At 44.1% G+C, this 19,058-nt stretch overlaps 1 protein-coding gene and 1 long non-coding RNA gene across 3 annotated transcripts in view; one reads left to right on the forward strand and one right to left on the reverse strand.

Moving 5' to 3' along the window:
* cers1 (ceramide synthase 1) overlaps window positions 1–16,135 on the forward strand; it is a 59,220-nt gene extending 43,085 nt beyond the window's left edge. The window contains exons 4-8 of one of the 2 annotated variants that reach the window (XM_059991282.1): window positions 2,723–2,903; window positions 4,726–4,887; window positions 7,410–7,557; window positions 9,730–9,869; window positions 10,954–16,135. In XM_059991282.1, the coding sequence (XP_059847265.1) occupies window positions 2,723–2,903; window positions 4,726–4,887; window positions 7,410–7,557; window positions 9,730–9,869; window positions 10,954–10,996 (674 nt within the window). In that variant the 3' untranslated portion in view covers window positions 10,997–16,135. Of the gene's footprint in view, window positions 1–2,722; window positions 2,904–4,725; window positions 4,888–7,409; window positions 7,558–9,226; window positions 9,870–10,953 lie in introns of those variants that run through there. The other variant, XM_059991283.1, reaches the window with a different exon arrangement.
* Window positions 1–19,058, reverse strand: part of LOC132406080 (uncharacterized) — a 55,987-nt gene that overhangs the window by 35,320 nt on the left and 1,609 nt on the right. Inside the window, exon 3 of the long non-coding RNA XR_009516058.1 lies at window positions 16,935–17,082. This is a non-coding gene — a long non-coding RNA (uncharacterized LOC132406080). The remainder of the gene's footprint in view (window positions 1–16,934; window positions 17,083–19,058) is intronic.

The raw sequence follows: 19,058 nt of genomic DNA on the forward strand, positions 1-19,058 counted from the left end.
TGAAGTGAATTTGGCTGAGTGGTGTAATAACAACTTCTCACACAATGCCATTAAGACCAAGGAACTGATTGTAGACTTCAGGAGAGGGAAACCAGAGGTCTGTGAGCCAGTAATCATCGGAGGATCAGAGGTGGAGAGGGTCAGTAACTTTAAATTCCTGGGTGTCACTATCTGAAAGGATCTGTCCTGGACCCATCATATAAATGTAATTGCAAAGAAATCACAACAGTGCCTCTACTTCCTCAGGGGTCTGCAGAGTTTCGGCATGTTATCAAAATCCTCGGCAAACTTCAGCATTACTAATGCTGACTGGCATTACGGCCTGGTATGGGAACACCACTGTCTTTGAACGAGAAATCCTACAAAAGGTACTGGATTCAGCCCATCATGGATAAAGCCCTCCTGACCATTGAGCACATTTACACAAAACATTGCCGTAGAAAAGCAGCACCCATCATCAAAGATCCTCACCACCCAGGCCGTGCTCTTTTCTCACCGCTGCCATTAGGTAAAAGGTACAAGTGCCTCAGGACTTGCCCTCAACTATCAGGCTCTTGAACAAAGGGCATAACTACACTCATTCTATTTCTGGTGTTCCCACAACCAATGCTCTCACTTTAAGCACTCTTTATCTTGTTATCTCATACTTGTTATTCATTGTTATTTATTTATATTTGTGTTTGAATGGATTGTTTTCATTGATCCTGTTTACAGTTACTGTTCTACTGATTTGCTAAGTATGCCCCCCAGGAAAAAGAATCTGATGACATGGATGTGCTCTGATAATAAATTTTACTTTGAACTTTGAGAACTGGGCATGGGGCTTACCAGGAGCGGGGGATGTCTATCTTGTGGAATGAATGGAAATGCTAGTCTTTGATCAGAGAAGTTTGAGGAGAGATTTAATAGAGAAGATCAAAACCAAGGGCAATTCTGATAAAAGGGAAGGATACATTGTTTCCTTTCACTACTGAGCTCATTAACAATGATGTGGAAAAAATTGGCATGAAGACCGAGGAGAAATGACTTCATGCATAGTATTGCTGAAATCTGTTGCTAAGATAATTGCTTGATCTGAAATGATAACAGAATCAGATTAACAGGAACTTTCAAAAGGCAATTGTACGTATCCTTAAAGAGGTTCATGAGAGAGAAATTATTAAAATAAGAGAGTCTGTGGATGCTGGATTATTAGGGTAAAACACACAAAATGCTGGAGGAACTCAGCAGGCTAGGCAGCATCTATGGAAAGGAAAAAGCAGTCAACATTTTGGGCTGAGAACCTTCAGGTCAATTCAATTCACGTTTAATTCCCATCAATCATGTATGAATACTAATGAGTACGTCCAAACAAAACAGCATTGTTCTGGGATCAAGATGCAAAACACAGTACCAACAGTCACACACAGCACAAAGCACACACAACACAAAACACACAAGATAACAAGCACAAATAATGTTCACAATCACGCAATAAAATCTACAGTCAACCACAACAAAGCTAACCTTCTGCAAGCAAACATTGGGGGGCAACATCGACTGCAGCCTGGATGCCATGCCACATCACCCCCAGTGGAGCATACCAGGACCGATGCCTCACTCAGGTGACACTGTGGCTTGAGGCTTGTCCTCACATTTGCAAGATAACAATATCAGTAAAATACAACCACGCAAAATATATATAGTCCAGGCCCTTCAGTCCATTGAAATCTTCAGTTGACCAAAATAGAGCTTTTCTTCTGCCAAGCAAACACTAGGGGGCAGCACTGGCTCCAGTCCGGATGCTGCGCCATGCCGCTCCCAGTGGAGCACCCCAGCTTGGATGCCTCTCTCAGGTGACACTGTGGCTTGAGGGCAGCACTGGCTCCAGTCCGGATGCTGTGCCATGCCGCTCCCAGTGGAGCACGCCAGCTTGGATGCCTCTCTCAGGTGACACTGTGGCTTGAGGCCTAACCCTTGCTATGACAGAGCCCATGCAGCTCCTCTGCCATCTGCCCCTGCTCTCAACCAATTAATCAGTGAGTTGAACTTGTGGCATTCCACATGAACAACATCCAAAAGAGTCTTGCGATCACAAGAAAAGCGACCAAGATGGCCACGCATAGATTTGACTGTAAGGCTTCATCAACTCAGGCAGCAGCACATTGTGTAGCTCCTTTATTATCTCTGTCAGCGAGCAACTCGCTGATGGTGTAAGCCTGCAGTACTTTAGGTTCTTAATACACAGCAGGGTCTTGCGATCATTAAAAATGTGTTTAAGTAGGACAGTAGCACCTTTTGTTGGCCCCATAGAAGCCACTGCGACCACAGTGCCACCATCTTAATGGAAAAATCAGGACTGGACAGAAAGGGGGAAGAAGCTTCATTCTCTCTCCAGTCCTGATGAAGGGTCTTGGCCCAAAACGTTTCCTGTTTATTCCTTTCCACGCTTGCCGCCTGTGACCCATTGAGTTCCTCCAACATTTCACGTGGGGACAGTCCTTCCAAAGGAGCTGATGTAGGCAGCTTCTCCCGTGCTTCACTTGCTTATTCTGCAGTCATTATAATTTAACCTGGGGAATTGGAAAATTTTGTATTGCTGCTCATCCCATACACTGCCCACCTTCATGAGCCGTGGTATCATCACAGTGAACCAAGTATTATTAAATGAGTGTGGTGCCTTAGTGAGAAAAGGAGTGTGCCTGGTATGAATCAAAGGAGTTACCATTGTCTTAATTTTCAGACTGGAGAGCATCAAATGATGTCCCAAAGGACATAGCAATCGCTTACCTGGTCCAGTGTAGTTTCTATGGACACGCCATCTATGCCACAATTTATATGGATGCCTGGAGAAAGGACTCTGTCGTAATGCTGATCCATCATGTGATAACACTGGCTCTTATTGCCTTCTCCTATGCCTTCAGGTAAGTATAGATGCGTGTGTTGGGTTGCCAAATCTGTGAGGCTTCATCTAGTGACTTTCTGCATCTGATCAACCCCCAATTTCTTTTAACATGAAGGGAAATAGAAAAGACTCTCAATGCAAAAATATTATTTTTCTACCAGTGATTACCAAAGAATTAATTAATTCCTAGATATTCCAGGGCATTTCTGGAGAGGTATCAGCTGTAAAAAATGTTAAGAGTGCATCACTGTATAATAGAATGTGATTGGAAGACTTCATTTCTTCATGGCGTGAATACTGTTATCTCCTTAAAAATTGTTCCACTCATCATGAGTGAATGACGCTTCAGTGTTTTTCATGCTAGTTAGGGAGAACCGGTTTTGGCCAGTGGACAAAGGAACCTGGTAAGTTGCTAATGGCCAAAAGTAGACAGGAGTATAGCAGCCTCATTCCTCTACCTGAAAGGGTGTCACAGTAGTTAGCATGATGTTATTGCAACACCAGTGAGGTTAATAAGTTAATTGGGCAAATGGGTGTAATTGGGCAGGTTGGGCTCATTGGCTCAGAAGAGCTTTTTACTGTGCTAAACCTCTAAACAAATATTCAGATACACAAATAAACTCAACCTTGTCAATGAAGTGAAACAATTAATCTAGCCATAAGTTTGTTTCTTCAGTGTACAGAAAACCCTCTAAATACTTTAACCAAATCAAGAACGCAATGCAATACTAATACAGGGTTGCAACCTGGAACTCCCTCCCCAACAGCACTGTGCTTGTGCTTTCAACAGAATGATTACAGTGGTTCAAGAAAGTATCTCACCATCACCCTCTCGTGGGCAATTAAGACTTTGCACTAAACACTGAACTCATCAGAGATGACCACATCCTGCAAGTTAATTTTTTTTAAATCTCCCACTTTTTTTTTGCCTGTGAGAAATGTCATTGGTATTTCTCTAAACTAGTGTTTATTTAACACTTTTTCTACAATCTAAAATTGGGGCATGTATTGGAGGAGGGCAGAGACCCAGAAGGTGTCTTGAGCTGGGAAAGTTACAACACAGTAGTAGAGGAGCTGAGAGTTGGTCTTCACCCAGTGACTGGTGTGCAAACCAAGAAAAGGGTTTTTAAATTAAGGCGGTTATTGGAGGCCACAGTGTAATGTTGGTCACAGTGTACTGGAGTGTTGGGTTATCAGGAGTTAAGACAGGAGAAGCAGAGTTTTGGATGAACATATGTTTTATGCAGAGTTAAAGTTAGTCAACAGTTGGAACAGTTAAGATAGGTAGATGAGCAGGAGAGCCGAGACAGGTGCTTTTATTGGCAAGGAAAATAGGAAATCACAGCTCGTGTGTAAACAAAATACCAATATTGCTGAGTAACACGGTGTTTGGTTAGGGGCAGCAATGTTGCACAGCTGGTAGTCCCATTGTCTCGAGTATAACAGACGCAGGTTCAATCTTGATGTCTGGTGCTGTGTGTGGAGTTTGCACATTCTCCCTGCGACTGCGTGGATTTCCTCTGAGTATTGAGTTTCCTCCCACGTCCCAAAGACATCCGGGATTATAGATTAACTGACCCTAGTGTGGAGGTGAGCGATAGAATCGAAAGAGCAGAGGCAAGAATAAAGCAAGGCGATTAATGCAGGATTAGTGTAAATGGGCACAGTGTGTAAGGATCCAGTGGGCTGTAGGGCCTGTTTCTTCATGGTACCTGTATACCTCCGTGATACTGTATATTGAAAAAACTGTGATGGCACTGGGACTAATTCCCCTTGTTATCAAACAGGCTTTAGCTGATCTAATGACCACTTGAACGCAGTAACCCTTTGTTTCTCTGCAGGTACCACAACATTGGAATCCTGGTCCTTTTCCTGCATGACATCAATGACATTTTACTTGAATTCACAAAGCTCAACGTTTACTTCAAAAACAGAGCTGGGGTCTACCACCGACTAAATGACGTGGCTTCCAATATTGGATGCTGCACCTTTGCTGTGAGCTGGTAAGTGGCTGCTCCTATGTAAAGATTTTATTAGTGGGTCCCAGTCTAGCTGTAGTTGGGTGCTGCCTATGATACGTTGCGTCATCCCTCAAACAAAGCTTCGGTTCAAGCCTCCCACCCACTGCTTAGTGTTCTTGTGAAGAAATGGTAACGGACTGCGTAATGAATGTTCCATGCATACAAGTCAGTGATTGAGAGGTGTGAGCGAATCGGTGTACATATTGAAGGTCACCTGGCTCTCTGTAGCAGTGTTCATGACACTGGGGCAGAGTGATGGAAGGAATAAAGGAATGTTGGATTTTATATTGATGGGTCTGAAATATAAAAAAATACAACTCATAGAACATTACAGCACAGTACAGCCATTCAGCCCACAATGTTGTGCTGATGTTTAAGATCCTCCACATAACCCTACATTTTTCTATCATCCATGTGCCTACCTCAAATATTTCTCTACCACCACCCCTGGCAGGGTATTTTACACCACTCTCTGTGTAAAGAACTTACAGTACCTCAGACATCCACCCATACTTCTCCTTCAATCACCTTAAAATTACAGATATTCAGTGCAGTGGCATCTGTACTGGACTTTGAGGTGAATGGTCCTGAGTTCGAATCCAGCCGGCCCCTCGCACGCTTTCCATCTGTGCCAGTTCAAGTGCCTAGCTAGCGTCTCGGCCTCATAAAAAACAGAAGACACGGCAAGGCTGTTGCCCAATGTGCTACAAGGTGCAGAAAGGAACAACAACAATAGCCTTAAAATTATGTCCTCATGCGTGCCATTTTCACCCTGGAAAAAAGTCTCTGGCTGTGCATTCGATCTATGCCTCTTATCATGTTGTATGCCTCTATCAAATCACCTCTCATCCTCCTATACTCCAAAGAGAAAAGCCTTGGCTCTCTCAGCCTCTCTCGTTCAGAAAGCATCTTGATAAATCTCTCCACCCGCTATGAAGTTTCCACGTTAGGAAGTGTTCCACAGAGAACGACAGTATTTGTAAGGATGAAAATTGCTAGTTGGAGTTTATTGTCATGGGCATACATACGCAGGGTTTAATTGCCGTGAAAACTAGCTATTTGCAGCAGCACATTTCATACAAACAAAAGTCCAGGTAATTTAACAAATTATTCAAAATGTACATGATACAACAAACAAAAGTACATAATAATATTAGTGTAAGTTGAGGGAAGTATAGCTTGAAGTAGAGTTAGAGTTCGTCAGGTCATTTCAAGTACCTGAAGGCATTGAGAAAGAATCTGTTGTTGACCTCGAGGTGTGGGGCTTCAGGCTGTTGGTACCCTCTGCCTGATGGCATCTCGAGAAAAGAACATCAGAGTTCAAAGTAATTTATTATCAAAGGTACATAAATGTTACCATATGCTACCTTGAGATTCATTTTCTTGCATGCGTTTCCAGAAAATGAAATAGAATTTATGGAAAGTTATATATAAAGACTGGCAAACCACCAATGTGCAAAAGAAGAAAACTATTCAAATGTAAGGAAAGTAATACAGAGAAGATGCGTTGTAAAGAGTCCTTCAAAGTGAGTCTGTAGGTCATAGAATCAGTTCAGAGTAGTGGTGAATGAAGTTATCCACACCGGTGCCAGCGCAGGAGCCTGATCGCTGTAGTTGTTCCTGACATGGCCTGGATGGTGGACATCCTTGACGATATTGCCCTGCCTTCCTGAGACATCAACACTGGTAGAAGTCCTTGTTGATAAGGAGCCCTATATCCATGATGGATCAGGCTGGGTCCACTTTCTCCAGCCTCTTCATTTCTGCACATTGGAATTCCCATACCAAGCTGTGGTAGAATCAGTCAAAATGCTTCCCACCGAATATCTGTGGAAGTTTGCCAGAGTCTTTCCTGAATCTTCTTAAACTAAAAAAAACTAAAATCTATGTGCTGGCCCCAGGATCAGTCCTCTGAAATGTAGATGCCCAGGAACTTGAAGCTGATCACCCTTTCCACTGCAGACCCTTCAATGACAATTGTTGCTAGTTCACCTGACTTCCCCTTAGGGAAGGAAAAGATGTTGCACCTTTCATATCATTAAATAAGTCAAAAGCTTTGGGAATAGTTACTGTAAAATTGGCCTTGTAAAGGAACCATAAAACAATGACGCTCTCTCTCAGGTGGATAGGAAAGATTAATTTGTAGTTCTCAGAATGATCAAACAAGCATTCTGAAATGGCCAATACTTTTCACTCAACTGTCATCACTACTCAAACTGGTCAATGTAATGTTTTTTTGGGAACCTTGACACAGATTGGTTCTTCCCCTCCTTCCTCTCCCCCTCTCCCACCAAACACACACATATACACTTTGCTACGTCACATTTTTTAGCTGCAGAACAGTCAATGGACAGTCTCCTTAATGCCCTCCTTAGGCAAACCTATTTTGCATTACGGTGGTATTTTCAGATCGAGAATTGGACGTCATGTCTTGGGATAGTGAGGTGGCTAGATATTTATAGTAAAATTCCTTCTCTGCAACCTTCTCTCTCTTTTTCTCATAGGTTTTGGTTCCGACTTTACTGGTTCCCCCTCAAAGTGCTGTACGCCACCTGTTACTCCAGCCTTCAGTCTGTTCCCAATATCCCTTTCTACTTTTTCTTCAACATTTTGCTGTTTGCCCTCACTCTGATGAATATTTATTGGTTTCTGGTGAGTAACTCTGATAAGGGGACTCCCCGTGCCCACTACCCTTTCACTCTCTCCTTCTGCTCTCTGTTTTCTCTGTGTTGTAGACTCAGGGTGGGATGGGCAGGATTCATACTTATCTGATTGGGGTGGGAGGGGTGGGGTGTGATGGGGTGGAGGTGTAATGTGATGGGATGGAGATCGCTCCACATGGAAAGTGCAACAAGAACATCAAACCCCAACCCCCTCCCTCACACACACAAAAATTACAAATCGTACCAATCGTTAAAAGAAAGAACAGGTGAAAATACAGAATGTAAAAAAAAAGACATGAAGCTGAAAGAAACCAATTTGACCTACGTTTAGTTTGAACTCCAGTCCACAGTCCAATCCTTAAATCATAGAACTCTGATAACAACCTCCAACAGCATCGAGGTAGCTTCTCCTTAATTGCTACCAAGCCCTTTTATTCATCTTCACTGATGAGGAAGTCAAATGGTGGGGATGTGGTGTTAATGGGGTGATGATTTTGAGCTGAAGTTAACCACATGGAGAAGTTATGACCGAGCAATTGAAGACCAATTTCCCAACGAAGACTACTGCTCCACAAAGCCACTGGAAGTCTATTTATGTCAGTCATTCACCCTCCCAGTGATCAGAAGCTGCTTCCACTCAAGCCAGAGGACACCACCACACTGCAAGAGGCGACAGTGCTTCTTCCTATAGATGCTGCCTGGCCTGCTGCGTTCCACCAGCACTTTGTGTGTGTTGCAGAATAAAAAGGATGGGATATAAATGATGAAAGTGACCTCCTCATATCCGGTGTTGTCGCTGATTAACTGGACTCTGAAAACTCACAACAGTTCTTCAATCTCACTCTATTTACCTGTGCACAAGGACGGTGGCATGGCCTCTGTCAACACACCATTCTGAAGTCTGAACAGTGAAATGCAGTTTTATGCAGAATTCACCAATTGGTAACCTCATGTACGTTCAAAAATCCTTATTTGCAAGACGAATCGCCATTCACAATACAGGTGTTACAAGTCAATAGAAACTGCAAGCTAGCTGCTGAAGATGCTTTGAAGCTAGTAAAGCAATTGTCCCTTAGTTGGTGAGTGTGCCCTTGCATCCTTTGATTACATCTGCATCTAGCTCCACTCCCCTGCTGTGAAAAGGGAACCTATGCTCTTCAAAGACCTTTCTTAAAACACCTCCCTTCCCAGTGTTGACTGCACACTATCTGCAAACCATCCTGCCTCAAACTTCCAGGTAAATGTATTATCAAAGCATGTTTACCATATACAACCTTGATATTCACTGTCCTGCAAGAAAACACAGGAATATAATAGAATCGATGGAACACCACACATAACAAAGCTGACAAGCATGAGCTGCGGAGCCCCTGTAACTGAGTCAGTTTAGCGCTGAGGCGAGTGAAGTCTTCTACACCAGGTCCAGTAGCCCAGTGGTTGTGGGGCAATAACTGTTCCTGAACCTGGTAGTGAGGGACCAAAGACTCCTGCACCTCCTGCTCACTGGCAGTAGTGCAAACAGAGGGAGACAAGTCAAATGCAGGCAGACGGTACGGGCTCGGGTGGGCGATTGTGGCCGGCACGGAGTAGTGGGGCTGAACACCAGTTTGTTTCCCGCTGTCCACCTGGACATTACCTTAACCTTTACCTTGCTGTAGCTTCCACACCAGTCCAAGGTCAAGGCAATCCACTTCAACTTCACTTCCTAGAATGGAAGTGGAGCTCCAAAGGCACCCAAATGCCACCAACCCTACAGGACGAGACCAGGAGAGCACTGGTTTCTCAGAGCAGCTTGCAAAATGATAGAATTCAAAGCTGCAGGACGCCAGAGTATTCCCGCTGCAACACGCTGATAGAGATCTACGCCAGTTAGTGTGGCACAATAGCATAACCCTGTTACGGCCAGCGACCTGCTCTGAAGTTTGCACATTCTACCCGTGACCTCCGGCTGCTCCTGTTCCCTCCACGTTCCAAGGACATACAGGTTAGTAGGTTAATTGGTTACGTGAGCGTAATTGGGCAAGGTGGGCATATTGGGCTAGAAGGGCCTTGTTGGAGGGGATGGAGAAATAAAACACAGAAGAAAAATGATGAAGCTGTGAGTTGTAACGTGGAAGGCCAGTCACCTTGACCCCAGCTCTGTGGTTTACCCTTTCTCCAGTACATCATGCTGCTTGTGGTGAAGGTCCTGACTGGCCAGGTGTCAGAGGTAAATGATGTCCGGGAGTACGATGTAGACAACAGATGCAAACCGGTTGTGCACAAGGAATATGGCCGCCTGAAAAACTCCTGCAAAGATGGGTAAGACTTGTGGGGTGGAGCTGTGAGAATGAAGGAAAATATATGATCATGGAGCCTACTGTTGGGCTAAATCCGTATGAAATCTGATTAGAGCTTGGACGGAAGTAGTGGAGGATGCAATCATAGGCTCTAATGCGAAAAAGAGGAGACTGAGAATAGAGGGAGTGGTTAGTTCAGTAATGATGATCTGGAAAAGGGTAGACTGCTCGGCTTGATTCACTCAACTCAGGGACTATCCTTTGATTAAAAAACTGACATACTGTGGACAAGGAAAACATATTTCTCTAAGGTGGTCTTTATAGTGGAAAAGCTGAGAGGATGTTACCCCGGGGGGGGGGGGGGGGGTGGAATCTAGAGCCACAGCACACAGTGATGCTTTAAAAATAGGGCAGCACAGTAGTGTAGTGGTTAGCGGAAAGCTTTGCAGCACCAGCAACCTGGGTTCAATTCCCACTGCTGCCTCTAACGAGCTTCTACGTTCTCCCTGTGACCACGTGGGTTCCTCCGGCTGCTCCAGTTTCCTCCCACAGTCCAAAGACGTACCAGTTAGTGGGTTAATTGGTCATTGTAAGTTGTCTTGCGATTAGGCTGGGGTTAAACTGGGGGTATTTCTGGACAGCATAGCTCAAAGGGCTGAAAGGACTTACTCCACGCTATATCTCAATAAATAAATAGAGGAAGAATTTCTTCCCAAAGAGGTCTGCGAATCATTGGAACTAAATACCCCACAAATCAATGTAGACTTAATAAACTCAGGGTAAAACCTTATTGTCAGACTGTAAAGTTATCAGAAGTTGTGGGAAACAGACAGGAAAATGGGGTCCAATTCATGATTGACTGAATGATGGAGTTAACTCTTGTTCCTATTTCTTAAGTTCCTTTTCAGTATAATAATATGGGTTATTTTTGCTTGTAGTTATTTACGTTCTCTGTGAGATACTTAAGGCATTTCTGTAAACTTAATTTATTTCTGAAAACTCTCTTTTAACGGATGTTGTTCTCTGTAACCCAGTCCTGTCTCCACACTTTTTCGAAGATTTTTTTTGGGTGAAACTGATGGGCTCCTGGTTTATTTCCTCTGCAGATGGCACCAGAGAAACGGGATCATCAAGGATAAATGGTTATAATGCAGCGCAGGGATTACTGGACATGATAGCCATCACCTCGTTTACAAGGACTTATGAATCTGGATTTGTTCAGAACGAAGGGCTGATCCCAATTTGTCTGTGACTTCCTTGACGGAGATCGAAAGTTGGGGGATGGGGTTTGGGTGGGAAAGATTCTGCTGAGGCAGCATCTGTTTTAATCTCTGGTTACCCTGAGCCCGTTTGGAAAAGTAACGCTCTCCTACGTCTTAATTTTTCTTTAAATACTGTGAACTATTTCTTTATTTGCTAAATTCTATGCTCTGTCTGATTCCAACCCCCTCCCCCCCACCCATCCCAGAATTCCCTCAGTCTGGCTCTTTGCTCTCTGGCTTTGTGCTCAAGGCACCCTTGCAAAGTCGCAGTGACATTATTGGGCCCCAATTAGTCCTTCCATATGAGGTGACACTTCACCTCAACTGGATGTGGTGTTCCCAGTGTAACCTCCTCTGCACTGGTGAGACCTGACGTGGACTGGGAGACCACTCTGTTGAGCACCTGTTCCATCCACAACAGGCAGGGCTTCCCAGTGGCCAACCATTTTAATTCCATTCCCAATTCCCATTCTGACATGTTGGTCCATGGCCTCCTCTACTGTCACAATGAGGACATTCTCAAGCTGGAGGAGTGGCACCTCATACCCGCCTGGGTAGCCTCTAACCTGTCAGTATGAACACCAATTTCTCTAATACACAGTAGTTTCTCCCCGCGCGCCCCTTCCCCATTTTCCATTCCTCATCCTAACTCCATTCTTACCCCTTCTCTTCTCACCTCACTATCACCTCCCTCTTTTCCCACTCCTCCTTCCATTTCTCCCATGGTCCACTTCTCCTCTCCTATCAGATCTCTTCTTCTTCAGCACTTTACCTTTTCCACCTATCAGCTCCCAGCTTCTCACTTCATCCCCCCCCCCCCTCCTTCCACCTCACCTGGCTTCACCTGTCACCTTCCAGCATGTACTCCTGCCCCTCGCCCTACCTTCTTATCCTGGCTTCTTCCCCCTTCCTTTCCTGTCCTAACGAAGGGTTCTCAGCCTGAACCACCATTTATTCCCCTCCATAGATGCTGCCTGACCTGCTGAGTTCCTCCAGTATTCTGTGTGTGTTGCTCTGGATTTCCAGCATCTGCAGAATCGCTTGTGTCTATGATATGGGGCTGGATGGTCTCTACCTCTTACCAGTCTTTATTTGTCAAGCACTCCAAGTGAGACCTTGGCAGTGGCCCTCCCCTCTTCCTTACCTATGCACCTGAGTGAAGAGCTCCCGTCACATTCAGGTTTAGAAGCCTTGACAGGAGCTTTTTACTCACTCCTTTCTCCCTCTTATTGCGAACATCCATGTCACAAACCTCCAGTGTTACACTGCAAAACTCCATAGAGTTTTTATGCATCCTGTCAATGATAGGGCAAATTCTCTCACAATGTACGTCATCAAGATGGAACTCTTCCTCCCGGCCTCTCACTTGATCTTGGGGAGATCTCCATATTTGGCACAGCCCCCCCCCCCCCGAGTGGGTGCTTTGCCTGTGGACGACCCCTCGCCCTCCCCTTAGGAAATGGGAAGAGAGTTCAATTAGGCCACAGCATCTCTGGGTTAAAGGAGGGGGAAAACTGGTTGAGAGTTTCTTCTCAACCGTCACCAAGTAAACACAGCAGGTTCGAAGTGGGGCGGACAGAGACACCACAGAGTGGGAGAACACCTGTGAAGGAGAAAATTAAAATTGTTTTTGATGATTTCACACCCATGATATAAAATTCCAGTCAGGTCCAGATATTAACAAGAGAAACACAAAGTACACTGCAGATGCTATGGCCAAATCAACACATACAAACAAGCTGGAGGAACTCAGCAGGCCTGGCAGAAAAGTACAGTCGACATTTTGGGCTGAGAACCTTCAGGCCAGACATTGTCACTTTTTATCATCATTAATATTGCCCACTGTCATGAGGTATCATTAATTTCCATGTTCCAGTTCCACCACCCCCCCCATTTACACCCCTCCTATCTTGTTGATAGTACTGAACGAAGTTACTTCTTATCAAAGCACAAGCTGAACTTGATCCAGGTGACCACTGAGAACATAGGAATAGGATGAGGCCATTCAGCCCCTCTAGCTTGTTCTGCCAATCAGTTAAATCACGCCTGAAATGCCTGTTGACATCTCGACTCCCACCCCTTTACCGTGTTTCCATGACCTAACAAAAATCTGCTAGTCTGGAATTTTCAATGGATCTGTCACTTTTTTGAGGAAAACAATCCCAGATTTCCATACTGTATGGAAGAAATCAGCATCTATCATTTCTGTCTATGCTGCTAACTTAATCAGAGGAATATCCAAGACCACAGATTCTGTTGCTAAGTGTTGTTCGTGCATGGATACTATTGATAAATGGGATTAGGCTCAATTTTGATGTCTTCAGTGTTAACTAACCTTTAAGAAGCCTGTTCTCAGGAAGACCAAACAAGATGGATGATTGGAAGGGTTGGGACTGTGGAGTGATTGGGAATCGTGGAACTGCAAACTGCTGAAGAAGGTGGAATGGAAATTCCATTAGTCTCGGACTCCTGAGTCCATGTCAAGCCTGGGTTCCACTGGGAAGATGGATTTACCTTTTTATTAATTTAGAGATACAGGATGGTAAAAGGCTCCTCCGGCCCAGTGAGCACACACCATCCAATTACACTCACGTGACCGATTAACCAACTAACTCGTACGTCTTTAGAAAGTGAGAGGAAACAGGAGCACCCGGAGGAAGCCCACGCAGTCAAGGAGAGAACATACAAACTTCTGACAGACAGCCGTGGGAATTGAACCCAGGTGACTGGCACTGCAGTAGTATCACACTAGCCATTATGCTACTGTGCCACCCTTAGAGAAGTTATTAGCACTATACAGGGCTCTTAGAGAGGCAAGAAACAAATAAATTTTAACACAGCTATAGAGAGAGCTAGGCAGCCAGTCAGACACTCCCCTGACCAAACAAGGGAATCACCCCTCTCATCACTATTGAAGCACTCCCAGTAGCTCACTGGATTACTGGGGGAATGCAGTACAGACAGTACCCACAGCCATGTGAAGCACACAATCCCTGGCCCATTTAGAAACAGCTAATTAGTCCACCAGTCTAAGCGTTTGTATCGAAAAAGAAAAAATCAGCTTCTTTCCCCCCCCCCCCCGGTTTACCAAAGAGGAAGGAAAATGGAGGAAAGTCTCATGCGAACAGGGGCTTCAAGAAACCACTAAAAGTCAACAGAATGGCTTTCTGAAAAAGAAATGTGAGAAATGGGAGCAGAAGGAGTCACTTGGCTCATTGAGCCTGCCCCGTTATTCACCTGATATTGACGTCAGCTCTGCTTTCTGCCTGATCACTATTACAGTCAATTCTGGCAATGTCCAATAATCTATCTGAATCCTCCTTGAATAAACTCATTGACTCTGTGTTTACGTCTCTGGGGTGGAGAATTCCAAAGAACCATAACCCTTTGCGAGAAAATTCCTTTGTATTTCCAACCTAAATGATGGTGACTTATTCTGAAAGTGACTTTGTAGTGATCAAGATTTTTGACTTTGTCCTCGCCCCACCTCTTCTTACCAACTTAATCACCAAAATGTCATGACATTGGTTGCACACCCAAACATCTACCTGAGATAAATTCATCCAAGCTAGAAAGCAAGGTTTAAAGCTGTGGACCACTAGGCAAGAAGACCCATTGAGAGACCCTCCAAGAGCATTCAAAATATGGGCAGTAATGAGGAGACATGCATGCACTGGATATATTTACAGTATTCCTCAGAAGGTAACCATGTTTGCTCTGAGGCAGCAGTCCAGTTGATGGTCTTTCCTATTTTGTATGTCCCTACAGTTATTCTCCCCGCCACCCTGTCACCAAGAATGGGCATAAATCTTTAACCGCGATGATGTGACCCTTTTTTCCCACTTGTGTGCCAATTGTGTTGCCTGTTTCTGCATGTCTCCCTGATCCACAGTAGACTACTTGCAACAGTGTGCTATTAGGACATAAATAATTCGTTTTAAAAAAAATAAAAATAGTAAACGCTACCATTTGTGGTGCCTTTTTGTAAATTTGTGCTTAATGCGCAACCCCTGCTGGGTACCTTTATGGGAAATATAAATCACTTGTAACAATTATTAATAATTGGGTAATGGAAGCCAGAAGATTTAACTCTGGGAGGATGCATTGAGCCAGCTAGAAATAAAGCGGATTCATTGGGTCATTGGTTAATTGGGGCTGCCGCTTGGATGGGACAATTCTTAAAGAACAAAAACTAATCAAGAAAATAGCCAGGATTCCATTCATTTTTGGGACATTATACCACTTAATTGGGACAGGAGACTGCTGCTGAACAATACCTAACAAGCCGTCAGTCGCATGCACTTGTCATGGCCCTTAACAGTTTTAAAATAGCGTCTTGTGTGTGTTTGTGTTCAAAAAGCAGTGACTTGTGTCACTGATAGTTGGGGAGAAATAAGCAGCAAGACCATTCAGAACTGTTTTGCTCACTTTGGGTTCCAGCATTCAGGCTTGGAGATACCAGAAACGGCCGGGAGTGAAAATGAAACTATTTCACTACTTCCACAAGTCGGGAGGTATGCAGAATTTGAAGGTATCGACAAACATCTTTAATGTTGCAATTAAAATGAAGATTTGGAGGATGCAATAATTTAAAGCATTGTATGAAGGCAGTCTATTATCTGCAATAGGTGTCTGCGCTGATTTGTTCATTTACGGTCAGTCAAAAGAACGTGGCAGTGTACACTGGGTGAAATGCTTTATTGGTAACTATTAGGAACTAAACCAATTTTATAGTACTGTAGTACTATTAGTAGAGTTCTAATTTGTTCTGTATTTCATTTAAATACGTAATTTGTAACTCATTTATATGTTTTTTTTACCTTATTAAATATTTTTAAGAACCTTCAGCTAATTGGGGCAGCCACTTAATTGGGCCAAAATGTACTGGTCCCGATATGTCCCAATGATGCAGAATCCACTGTATATCCAAAATGCAATGGGGCCCCCACACCCATTTTGGTATTTGGTCCTTTGATGTAAGCTGTTGCTCTAAAATAAAGCAGAACATGTTGCAGGTTGTGTTCTCTGAAAATCTGTTGACCAGTTCTCAGGTCCGAGACCAAGTTCATGAGGTTCTCAGTGATCAGTAAATGTGGTCCCAATCAGGCTGGGGTTTACTCTGAAACCAAGCAAGAAGCTCAGAAAAGGATGTAAGTGAAAACAAAAGCTACCTATGATGTTAGCTCTTCATCTGAAAAGATTTAAATATATGGATCAATTACAATCGATACGCAATCTTACAGAGCAGTCTTTGGAACTCTGGTTATTCAACACATCAGGGGATGCTACTAATCCGGATAGAATGTATGACCTGGTTACTGCAGTAGTGCACTGTGGAAGGTAAACACAGCATATCATGTGATGATCCCCTTTCCAGTCCAAGCTCGAAATTTTATCCTTCTGCAGGTCCACTCATGCACGTTTCCCTCTCGATCCCTTTCTCACTGTACCTGCCCCTCGTGGTCCACTTGTAAGCTGACACTTAGACCTCGTCCCTCAAGATGTTCCTTGATTATCTTTCTCAAAGTAAATTTTAACTCATTCAATTTTGTGCAAAAAAAATTCAATTGCTAACCTACATTTCAAGTCTAAACATAGCTTTAAATATTTGCGCAATTTTGCTTGTTTTTTTTAATTAATGTTGTCACATTCCTGCCCTATCACAGAATCAAACATTATTAGTCATTAACAAAATACTTGAAATTATGAGGAGGCTAATATAGCTCCGCATTCCATTCCGGTCCCAAACTTCTCATTCATTTTCAGCTTTAGGCACAGTTTGATGCGTCTTTCCACCATTTATCATGCTCATTGTCTTCGCTTACCTGGTTCAATTCCTATCTTCCACTTCGCTTAAGGTTATGTCATTCCTTTCGGTGTTCCCCAACGAACGATCAGTCTGCTCTCCTTGTTCTCAGTTGCTTGGTGACCTTTACAACTTCATCCAAAACTATTGCTTATTTTCATATACACCTGCAAAAGGCATTTGATAAGGTGCCACATGTAAGGCTGCTTAACAAGATGAAATCCTACAGTGTTACAAGAAAAATACTGGCGTGGATGGAGAAATGGCTGACAGGCAGGAGGCAGTGAGTGGGAACTAAGGGGGCCTTCTCTGGTTGTCTGCCAGTGACCAACAGTGTTCCTCAGGGGTCAGTATTGGGACCGCTACTTTTCACATTGTCAATGGATTGATGGTTTGTGGCAGAGTTTGCAGATAATAATGAAGATAGGTGGAGGGGTAGGTAGTGCTGAGGAAGCAATGTGATTGCAGCAGGACTTGGATAAATTGGAAGAATGGGCAAAAAAGTGGCAGATGGAATACAGGGTTTGGAAATGTTCAATAATGCATTTTGGTAAAAGGATCGATAGTGCACTCTATTATCTAAATGGGGAGAAAATTCAAACATCAGGCTTGCAAAGAGACTTGGAGTCTTTATGCAAGACTCCCAGAAGGTTAATCTATGGGTTGAGTTTGTGGTAAAGAAGGCAAATGCAGCTTTGGCATTTATTTCAAGAGGAATAGAATATGAAAGCAAGGAGATATGCTGAGGCTCTATAAGACACTAGTCAGGCCGCACTTGGAAGTATCATCAACAGTTTTGGGCCCCATAACTCAGGAAGGATATACTGTCATTGGAGAGAGTCCAGAGGAGGTTCACAAGGGTGATTCTGGGAATGAAGGGGTAAACATATGAGGAGTGTCTGGCAGCTCTGGAATTTAGAAGAATGTGGGGGAATCTCATTGAAGCCTACCGAGTGTTGAAAGGACTAGATAAGGTGGATGTGGAACAGATGTTTCCTATGGTGGCGATATACAGAACAAAAGGGCACTGCCTGAAAATTGAGAACATTTAGAACAGAGGTAAGGAGGGATTTTTTTAGCCAGCGAGTAGTGAATCTGTGGAAGGCTCTGCCACAGACTGCGGTGGAGGCCAAGTCCATGGGTATATTTAAAGCAAAAGTTGATAGTTTCCTGATTGGTCAGGGCATCAAAGGATATGGTGAGAGGGCAGGTGTATGGGGTTGAGTGGGATCTGGAATCAGCCACGATAGAATGGCGGAGCAGACACGATAAGGCTGCATGGCCTAATTCTGCTCCTATGGTCTACATTTGATGGTTGTGGGTGCTTTGGACTCTGGCAATGACTGCCGAAGGAGGGAAGGAGGGCCATGTGGGTGGTTGGGAGAGGGGTCACTAGTAGTCTACAGTCATGAATGGTCTGGGGGTTTGAGCCCCTGGGCATGGACCTGAGGGCGGTGGGAGATGGGAGAAGTGGGAATTGTCAGGTTGAGGGTCAGGAGATCAGGGCATGAACAACTTGGGCTCAGAAATACCCAATCAAGTGTCTGGAGTGAAACAAAATGCTCTAGAAATGGTGACCTTGTGTTTCACTCTGGAAGGAAACATCTCTATTCAACTGCACAGCACTGAAGAGGACATTTCCCCCTCCATTTCTGCCACCGAGCTACACTAGGGACAGCACACGGTGGCCAACTGACCTACCTGCCAGCACATTCTCAGCCTGTGAGCGAAATGCAGAGCATCTGGCAGAAAACACACATTCACAAGGAGAAATCACACACGGCCAGCCAAGTTCAGAATTGGACCCAGTTTTCCTGGAGCTCTGAGGCAACATTGCTAACACTACCTTACACCAGCGCTTTGCCCATTCACTTAGTATCCGTGTAGCTGAGAGGCACAGATAGGGTGAATGCTCTTAGTCTTTCTCACAGGGTTAGGGGAATCAAGAACCAGGAGGACGTAGGTTTAGATGGGAGAGATTTAATAGGAATATGGAGCCTTTTTTGTTTACAGAGATGTTGGCACATCTATGGAATGAGCTGCCAGTTGCAGGCGACAATAAGTTTTAAAAAGTCAGGTAGATAGGAAAGGTTTAGAAGGTTATGTGCTAAAGAGATTGGCTTGGATAAGCACCCTGGTTAGT

Source organism: Hypanus sabinus, chromosome 16 (assembly GCF_030144855.1).
Source record: "Hypanus sabinus isolate sHypSab1 chromosome 16, sHypSab1.hap1, whole genome shotgun sequence".
Classification (NCBI taxonomy): domain Eukaryota; kingdom Metazoa; phylum Chordata; class Chondrichthyes; order Myliobatiformes; family Dasyatidae; genus Hypanus; species Hypanus sabinus.